This window comes from Anser cygnoides, chromosome 13 (genome assembly GCF_040182565.1).
Source record: "Anser cygnoides isolate HZ-2024a breed goose chromosome 13, Taihu_goose_T2T_genome, whole genome shotgun sequence".
NCBI lineage: Eukaryota > Metazoa > Chordata > Aves > Anseriformes > Anatidae > Anser > Anser cygnoides.
The window spans coordinates 11,850,626-11,860,374 of record NC_089885.1 but is presented as its reverse complement, the minus strand read 5'-3'; the positions used below and the strand labels follow the sequence as shown (position 1 = coordinate 11,860,374).

The window sequence follows — 9,749 nt, the reverse complement described above, 5'->3', positions numbered from 1 at the left end:
GGGTGTGTGGGGGGTTTTGTGTGTGGGGGGGGGTTGTGTGTGGGGTTGGGGGTGTATGTGGGGCAGTGTGGGGGGGTGTGTGTGGGGTTTTTTTTTGGGGGGGGGGCGGTGTGTGGGGTTGGGGGTGTGTGGAGGGCTTTTTGTGGGGTGTGTGGGTCTGTGCCTGAGGTGTGCGCGCTCCCGCTGGGGCCGCGCGGGGCCGCTGTGCCGCCGGCTCCCTGCGCCGCCCGGGCCCCGGTTTCCGTTTCCGTCCCGGCGCCGCCGCCGCCGCCGCCGCCGCCGCCGCGATGTCGGACTCGGAGAGCGAGGAGGAGGCGGATGGCGGCCGCGCCGAGCCCTTCTCGCTGGCCGGCTTCCTCTTCGGCAACATCAACGAGGCGGGGCAGCTGGAGGGGGACAGCGTCCTCGACAAGGTGCGGCGGGCCGGGGCGCCTGAGGGGAGCGGCGGCACCGGGAGCCCGGCGGCGGGGCTGAGCTGAGGGGCGGCCCCGGGCCGGGGCGGGCGGCGGCGGCGGGGCGGCGGGTGCCGAGCAGGGGCCGGGGCGCTCGGGGCGGCGGAGGGGCCCCTCCGAGCTGGGCCGCGGCTCTGGTGTCCCCAGGAGTCCAAGAAGCACCTGGCCGGGCTGGGGGCCCTGGGGCTGGGCAACCTCATCACCGAGATCACCGCCAGCGAGGACGACAGCCCGGAGGCGGACGGAGCCCACCTGGACGAGGAAGGTTAGGCACCGGGCACCGGGAGCCTGGCGGGGGGCTGCAGGGTCACGGCCCCGCTCAGGGGGGGGAGAAGTGCACCGAGGTGGTCTGCGCTGCGACCGGCGCTGCTCACGGGTCCTCTGCCAAAGGCCTGGCCTTCCTCTTGCCACAGTGATTCCCACCTCCCCTCCCGGCCCCTTGTGCACACGCTCTCTTTGATAATTAATATTTTTCACTGCTCTTTGTCTCTTCTTGCTCATAAATACATTTATTGTTTTTCCCTGCATTAAACTCTTACAAGCCTATGTGATGCACAGTCTCTTATTATGATTCTTTTATTTCAGATTTTGTTAAACAGTTTCATTGAGTAATCGGAAAGTGTTTCCTTTCAAAAGCTGGTTACTTATCAAATTTTAGATTAAATTCAGAGCTCTCGGAGATTTTGGTTGGAATAAAGGGAAAATGTTCTCTTGGGAAAAGTTAATCAAATGTTTTTATTCCTCTAAGAAAAAGAAGTATAGGGGAAGGATTCATAAGTACGTAGCAAAGTCAGATGTTAGTAATATCCATCAAGATAAAACTTTGTGTGACTAGATATTTTTCTTTGTAGGTTGGGTTAAGAGCACAGAAGATGCTGTTGATTATTCAGATATTAATGAAGTGGCAGAAGATGAAAGCCGTAGGTATAAGCAGGCAATGGGCAGCCTGCAGCCAGTTCGAAGACCAGGTAAATGGCTTTAGCATTACAGCTCTAGCTAGTAGGATGCGTTTTGGAGCAATTGCCTTAAACACGGGTTCTGTTAAATGTGTGTTGTTGTGCCTTTTTGCTCATTGTTTCAAGAATCCGATATAAGCTTTGGTGAAACCATATTCACTGGATAAAGCTACTGCTTAATACCTTCCTTTTTTAAGAAATGAGTTCTTCATCAGAGTTAAACTACACTCTGAAGACAAACCAGCAACCTTTTGCCGTGGGGTCTCCTGCAGAGAACACTGATACCTGCTGATATTTCTTTAACCTGTGTTCTTAGGAAAAGAGTTATGTGGGAGGTCAGGTGTTTCTCAGAGATAATCAAAGATAGAGTTGAGGTCCTGATCCCTTGGAGAGTAACTTCAACTGTAACCTCTCTCTCCCCTTTTACCCCGGTTGCTTTTTCTAAAATGACTTTCTCCAAAAGGCACTTCAGTTCTGTTGTTGGTCCCAGAGACCTCTGTCTAACAGAAACAGGCTTTTCCCTTTTAGGAGCTGCAAGTGCAAATGCTAAATCTTTGTTTTTCCTGAAAGCTGCTTTACATTTAACCTTTCTGTTGTCATATTGTGGCGGGTTGGATGTAAAGTTGACCGCATTTTTCTTACATCTTTAGCAGCTTTATTCTCTCTACAAAATGTGAATAGCAGAATATATACACATATGTATTTTAAGTGCTGCAGTCTGCTTTCTGTCAACTTACCTTTTTCTCCCCCATCCCACTCTTTCTTAAGTTCCAATATTACAAATGAATGTGCAGGAAGCTGAACTGGTAAGAGGTTTGCATCTAGTTATGAAATAAGAATGGTCCCCTCGCTAAGCTAATGAGGGGACGTGGCCTTCTCAGCAGGTTGGGACAGGTATTAGATAGTACAGGTGGGAAGGTTGTCTGGTTCCCTTTTATTGTCAGCTTAATGTGCAGTCTTGTCTTCTGACTGGTTAGATGAAGATGAGGATGATTATGATGCCGACTGTGAAGATATTGATTCCAAGCTGATGCCGCCACCACCACCACCTCCAGTACCTGGAAAGAAAGAAGATGAAAAGGATGCAGCTTCCACTGGTGAGTGAGGACTTTCTTCTTCCCTCTGGCAATGTGAATGTCTGAAGGAAGCAAACGTTGCTGTGTAGCAGTTCATTCTGTGGCAAGGACCCACTCGTCTTCAAAATTCTGTCTGCAGACTGCATCTGAAGGTGGGTCTTTGTCCTGTTACACAGTGTTATAGGACTGTCTGAGATGAGCTCATGTATAAAATACAGGGTAAAGTATTATATTTCTAATGACTGTTAAAATACTGATTTTTCACAATCAAATTGCTTTTTTTTTTATCTCATCCTCTCAGTTGTGGCTGGGAAATTCACCTGGAACGCTTAGGATAAAATGAAAGGTTATACCAGAATGGTACTCGTAACACCTACAGAGGCTTGATTTTTGCATAACTTGGTATAAAAAGTAGATGTGGCATTATGGGTTTGTACTAGGGGACAGGGAGGAAACCTGTTTGTTTATAAGGTGCTTGTTCTATTGTAGTATCTGAAGATGGAGACGGTATCATTTTGCCCTCCATCATTGCTCCTTCCTCTGCTGCCTCCGACAAGGTGGATTTCAGCAGCAGCTCTGATTCTGAGTCAGAGATGGGACCTCAAGAAGCCAGGCAGGCAGAATCCAAGGAAGGCAAACTCACACTTCCTCTTGCAGGAATCATGCAGCGAGATGCTACCAAACTGTTGCCAAGTGTTACAGAGCTCTTCCCGGAATTTCGGCCAGGCAAGGTATTGTAAAAAAATATGTGAAAGTGACAGCAACTCTATCATATGAGCCCTCTAAGAATAAATCATATAGTATTAAGGGTATGTAGTAGGAAATTGCTTAGATGGTCTTGCTCATCTTGATAGTTTCTGTTTCAGTTTCTGTGTTGTGCTGTTTCCAGGCTGCTTAACACGTAATGCTTTTCCTGACATCTGAAAGAGCCTCTTAAAAAGTGTCAAATAAATCAGGGTGTGAAATAATGTTTGCTGCTCTCTAAGACCACAGTGCAGACCTGTTTGTGAAAACTGTTTTTCTGCTTTCTGGCATTTCTGCCATGTATGTGCCTCCCTTAGTGCTGTTCTGAACTTGTGGACTTCTTGAAAAAAATTTGCAAAGTCTGTGTCCTTCACTTAATTCTCCCTCAGAACCACTCTGAGTATGGAACAGAGATGAGAACAATATCAAGTTGGTTGAAAGAATAATTTTAACTCTCAACTCTTTGCAAAATCTTAGCTCTTTCCTTTCATTACTAAGCAAATTTATTTCAATACTTCTAAAAATGCTCTCAAATAGCAAATGTCGTTGATGTATTTCAATAATTATTTTTGAAACTTTTAAAGCTGTCAAGAGGAGAAGAAATGTGGAAGGGGAAGGAGAGTAAAGACAAGCTTATGGTTGCCAAACAGATGGTTGTCAGCTGGGATAACTTGGATTTATGCATGCCTCCATTGTAGTCTTTGTATAAGACAAGCAACTTACATATTTAAATATCATGTTTTAACATGTTAGCTAACCTCTGTCTATTAGAAATCCATGTGAATCTATAACACAGAAGTTAGACCTTATCTTTCTCTGAAGCGCTTGATGCTGCCTTAGCTTTAGCATATTTGGTGTTTTCTGTTACCTTTTTTTTAAAATCAGTCATTTGTATATTCGTTTCTTTGGTGCTCAGCATGTAATGCCAGGGACTGATTCAATGCTGAACATGCCCAGTTGGTGCACAAAACAGTTCAAGCTGTAAGTGTTTCAAAATTTTCGTACTTAATTCTTGATCACTACTAGGACTAGCAAAGCTTGAAATCCTACACATTTGTCTGTGAGGATCGGTTGATGTATGAGAAGGTGTGTGTTAATGTAGCACTGTTTTTCTTGATGAAACCACTTAAAAGAGCATGTGGATGGAGAAGCGCACTTTGTTTCATTGAACTGTTAGCGGCTTACCTGTCTCTGAGATGTTAGCCCTTGGCTCCTTGAAACTGGCCAGAGGGTAAAGTAGTAATCTGGGGGAGTCTTGGGAAGACAGATAACAAAGATGTGGGCAGAGATGGACAGAGCGGTCATAGAAACATAATTAATAGGATGTGTTTTTATAAATCTTTGGTTCTAATTCCCGTTTCCTAAATCTGTCAGTTGATTTGGTAATAATGCTTTCCCTCTTTACAAGAGCGCTCTGAAGAAAAAATTAATGGTGCTTAAAACCCAGCAGTCATAATCATAAAAGGAAAAAAAAAAAAGAGTTTTCATTATCATTAGTGTGGTTTATGGAGGTTCCTGTATGTATACAGGGAAGCTGCATAGTGGTGGAAATAAAAATAAATGCATTTTTTCTGGTGTATCTGTGTGTATCTGGTTGCTTAAGAAATCTCTGCTTTATGTAACTGCCTTCTAGCTTTATCTGTTTTGCTAATCATTTTATCATGTCTTCTTCAATCTCCATATGTCTTTCTGAAGGTTGTGATTGTTCAAGATGAAAATCATAATTTCCAGGTGGTACCTTACCACACTTCCAATATGTAAAGGCAATCTTTCTTCACTGTGTTAAGTTCCTTTGTGTCTGAAATTACCTTCATTTTCAAAAGTAATTGTTCTTAATGTCAAAGAGATGGATCAGAAACTTATTTTCAAGTATGACAATGAGGTTGTTGATTGCAGTAGGAGCTGGAATTGTAAAACAGGCCAGGCTTCTGAATTTGAGTGCTTTCCTTCATTATTGCTTTTTCAGGTGGGGGAAAGAAAGAAAAACGTTCCACACTGTTGTATTGTTTTTTTTTTTTTTTTCCTCTGACCCCCTTGTGTTTTTTTCCTGTTCTAGGTGCTGCGTTTCCTCCGTCTCTTTGGCCCTGGAAAGAATGTTCCATCGGTTTGGCGTAGCGCCCGAAGGAAGCGCAAGAAGAAGCATCGGGAGTTGGCACAAGAAGTGCAGATACAGGAGGGTGAAGTTGTAGTTGAGAGTGGAATGGAAGGAAAATCTCCCTGGGAATATGAGTTTGCTGCTCCTCCCCCTCCTGAGCAGTGCCTTTCAGATGATGAGGTGGGATATCTGAGACTTAGGGAGGGTCGCCAGCTAGCACTGGGGGTAGTAGTGGATTGGACAGCAACTTCTAGCATAAAGAGCTTTTCCTCCGAAATAAAACTGGAGGACAGGGTTGGCTTGTATTCCAGCTATGCAGAAGCTCCTCTCCAGATACTAGTCAGTGACTTCAGGTGATTGCTTCTTACTGAGAAGGCCGCGTCCATGGTAAAGGATCAGTAGGAGAGCTTATCCTCTTTGTATCGAGAAGAAATCTGTGTTCTTGGAAGTCTAATTGCAGAACGTTCTTAAGGCAGCTAGTAAGTATGGAAAAGCACTTCTTAGAACTACTTTTCTCCGCTGAGAATGAGCTGGGAAACTTGGAAGGATAAAACCTGTAACTGATACTTAGATAGACCATCAGTGTAACCGCTCTCTCCTTTGCTGTGCTTCAGATCACCATGATGGCACCTGTGGAATCAAAATTTTCCCAGTCAACTGGTGATACAGACAAAGTGACAGATACGAAGCCTAAAGTGGCAGAATGGCGCTATGGCCCCGCACAGCTCTGGTATGACATGCTGGGAATCCCTGAGGATGGCAGTGGATTTGATTATGGTTTCAAGCTGAAAGAGAAGACAGAGCAGGAGGTTAAAGGACAGGCAGATGAGAGGGTAAGAGGGGAACTGTGAGGGAAGGAGGGGAGATGTGTGTGGCTCTGAGGACTGCTGTGCGGTCAGAGCTTGGTGATGGGCTGGTGGATGGCTGTGCAGCATACAATATGAGACTTCTATGTTTTCTCCTTCAGCTTGAAAATATAAAGGCAATGCAGGTCTTCAAATATTCTTTTCTTGCAGGACGGAGAGTTGATGGATGAGAAGGATGATCTGTTAGCTGATGAGCACTTCCTTATGGTGACACAGCTCCAGTGGGAGGATGATGTTATCTGGAATGGAGAAGATGTCAAACACAAAGGAACTAAAACACAGCGGGCAAGTCTGGCAGGCTGGCTGCCATCAAGCATGACTAGAAATGCCACTGCATACAATGCCCAACAAGGTAAACGATGATCTGATGTGAATTGTAATTGAGCTGTCTCATTGCGTGCTTTCCTCTCGAGTACAGAATATAATTCTATCAGGAAACATTTTTGACAAAAGCACAGCTCTGCTCAGAATTCTGGGTCTCTCTCTTTTTTTCCAAAAACAGAGTAGGTCCCTTCTGTTAAAGAAAATACTAACTCTGGCTTTCTTCTCTCCATTTGGAATACAAGATGCTAGATTCACCTGAATTAGTATCAAGCAATGCTATGCTTAGGATGTTTGCTCTTCATAGGCCAATGGAATTTTCTCTTTTTTTTTTTTTTTTTTTTTCTTAATCCAAAGATTTGTGTAAAGGTCTATTTAAATTTTTCATGAACTAATAATGGTATTTGTTTTCCTTTTAGGTAGGAAGTCTCAGTTCTTACAATCCTCAGGCTTCTCTCAGATACAGATGCTTTTCAAATTTAAATTGCTCATGTAGAATGAATGGGTTTTGCTTGTTTCTTGTATCTTATCCTGCTTCTACAAAGAAAGACTAATGGGAACATCAGTTTACGTCACACACATCTTTAGTGCGTGCTAACATCAATCCTTTACTGTTTGGTTATTGGTACAAAACACTGAGGAGCTGGGGAGGAGTACTGGAGATAGCTTTTTATTACAGCTTTCATCTTTCATTTTAGCACAGTTGTGCCTGACCTATCCAGGGCTGAGCTCACTGTGTGGCTCCCATCAAAAGCTCCAGTACATGCTAAACACGGGTAGTCCATTCATATCTGTTATCTTATGCCTTCCATAAGCATAAACTTAAGTGACATACATGATGTGTACATATGTGAGTTGGTCTGCCCTGGGAGAAGGATGGGGGCAAGCAGACTCCGCAGAACAATTCTTTAAGGTCTGCCTGGCCATCCTTTTTCCAAGACAGTTTGAGATCAGACAAGAAGGCTGGACCAAGTGTTCTGTTAGCGGTAGCTGTCAGCACAAGGCCTCTCTCTTTTATAGGGACCACATAGAAATGCACTTTTATGCATTGTTATGCAGCATGTGCAGAGTGAGCCGAACATAACTTTGAAGAGTCTGCATAGTCCACCAGTAAGCTGTGGGTGAACTTCTTTTTGTAGGTTGTTAGTCTTACCCATACTAACGATATGTGATATTCTTTGTGATATGCATAGGCACATGCTGCTTCAGATGGGAAATCATTCTCCATGCAACTCTTAAGTTCTGATTTAAGGCGATGCGACACCCCTCTAACACTCTGATTCAAGCTAATGTTACTTTTTTTTTCCTCTTCTCTAGGGTTGAACCGCAGTGGCTCTTTGCTCAATCCACCTATTCCACTAGCACAGAAACCAAGCGTAGCAGGAGTTCTAGGTATAGCAAAGGGCAAAGAGAAGCAGGCCCCTGAGCAGCAAGGTAATGAAGATGTTCATCTTCACCCTATGAATAGGTGCATGTAACATACTTCTCTATAGAGCTGTGTTTCATGCAATAGTGGGGTACTTTTTTGGTAACAAGCTGTAGATAAAACGGGTTGCATGTTTGCTCTAAAACTTGGTAGAGGCCCTGCTATTTCATTCTTAGAGATTCTGTGTTTCAGTGGAGCAAAATCTCTAAATATTGTAGTGTCTAAAACCGTGACTTATGGTTGTTGCAGTTTCCCTGGATGAAGACAAACCCTGGTACTCTATTTTCCCAATTGATAATGAAGAGTTAGTATATGGCCGTTGGGAAGATAATATCATCTGGGATGATCAGGCAATGGAAACCTACTTGGATCCCCCTGTCTTGACACTTGATCCAAACGATGAAAACATAATTCTAGGTATGTCTATGGCATCCAGAAATTTGACTCAAATGGGAAAATGCAAGTGGAAACGGAAGCAAAGATTTATAGTCACACTGTAATGGAAATAAATGGTGTTGGTCAATGCTTATGGCCTCTATTTGTCCCGACTTTTGAAAATTAATTTGCGAGTGATCCTAGGCCTAAGTGGAAGGCGGCAACACTGATGACTCCAATGGTGTGGTAAACACTTTCAACACCAAAGTTAAAAGCAATAGCAGAAGAATAAAAATTGATGCCCTCAAACTTAGTTTTAACAGAAGTAATCTGACTCACGGTGTGTTTTAGACATGACTGTCATAATTTTACTTGCAGACATGTTGGTTTGAAGACGGAGGGGAGAGAAGTAAACCACAAACTAGTCCGTGCCATTCTCTGTATGGGTTGTAATGAAAGCCTGAAGAAACAGATTGCTTAAGCGTATTTCAGGCTACAGTAATGGCACAGAGGAGCTGGGGATTTTGTGTAATACCTGTCAGCGTTTTCACTACTACTACAAACTTACTCAGTACTCCTGGAGTTTGATTTGAATGTATTCCATGCTTACATTGCTACGAATTGGAGAGAGAGATTTTTTCTGATTTCAACTCACAAAATCATCACTTTCTCTTAGATCTCTGTGTGTTGGAATCTTTAAGGAGCCTTACGTAATCTGAGGATAGGCCTGTCTTGCTACACTTTTATATGGTCTGGATTGCATTTCCTTACTCAGGACAGTGACAAGAATTTCTGTATGTATTGATTGGAATGTTTTGGTATTAGCCAGCAACCTTGAAAATCACTCTTAATTTGAGCTTGGTTAAGGAAAAAAGCCAACAAAACACCCCTCAAGGTATTTTTTTTCACTGTGTGAATTACACAGCAAAGTTGCAGATGTTTATATAAATGGATGACAAAGATGAGTTCTAATTTTATATAGAGTAACACGAGATCTCTGCATGAAGATGATGATGTGTTTACCAAGCATGTGTCACTAGCCCCTGCTTCTCATGTGAAAATCTTATTAGAGAATCCAATTTTCACAAACTGAGAGCTTTTAAATTCATACTATTTTGCTAGAATTTTTCAGGAATCCTGTATGGATTCAGGTCTATATTATCTTTGGATTCAGATTCACTTTCAACTTGTATGTGTGTGGGAAAGAAAAGGTTTATTAGTACTTGTATTTGGGGAACAATACTGGTACTCCTTTGCCCTTGACTCTCAGCTCTATAGAATAGGTTTGGCAGAACAAACTCTTTTTCTTGTATTTCATTAGATTATTAGTAAATCATGTTTAGCAGTGGAACTGTGGATCTTCTCTGAAACAACATTCATTTGACAAAAATTTCTCTGCAGCTGTATTGCAGGTTCCTCCTCTCAATGAGGACAGTTT

The 9,749-nt window shown here is 43.2% G+C and overlaps 1 protein-coding gene across 5 annotated transcripts in view; it reads left to right on the top strand.

Moving 5' to 3' along the window:
- Nucleotides 1-243: 243 nt before the first annotated feature.
- The window catches only part of TAF1 (TATA-box binding protein associated factor 1), a 32,666-nt gene continuing 23,160 nt past the window's right edge, over nucleotides 244-9,749 (top strand). For 3 of the 5 annotated variants that reach the window (XM_067004773.1, XM_067004772.1, XM_067004775.1), the window contains exons 1-10: nucleotides 244-413; nucleotides 600-717; nucleotides 1,304-1,420; nucleotides 2,386-2,505; nucleotides 2,974-3,215; nucleotides 5,285-5,503; nucleotides 5,938-6,156; nucleotides 6,340-6,541; nucleotides 7,828-7,944; nucleotides 8,186-8,353. In XM_067004773.1, the coding sequence (XP_066860874.1) occupies nucleotides 288-413; nucleotides 600-717; nucleotides 1,304-1,420; nucleotides 2,386-2,505; nucleotides 2,974-3,215; nucleotides 5,285-5,503; nucleotides 5,938-6,156; nucleotides 6,340-6,541; nucleotides 7,828-7,944; nucleotides 8,186-8,353 (1,648 nt within the window). In that variant the 5' untranslated portion in view covers nucleotides 244-287. The other 2 variants (XM_067004774.1, XM_048078406.2) reach the window with 2 other exon arrangements.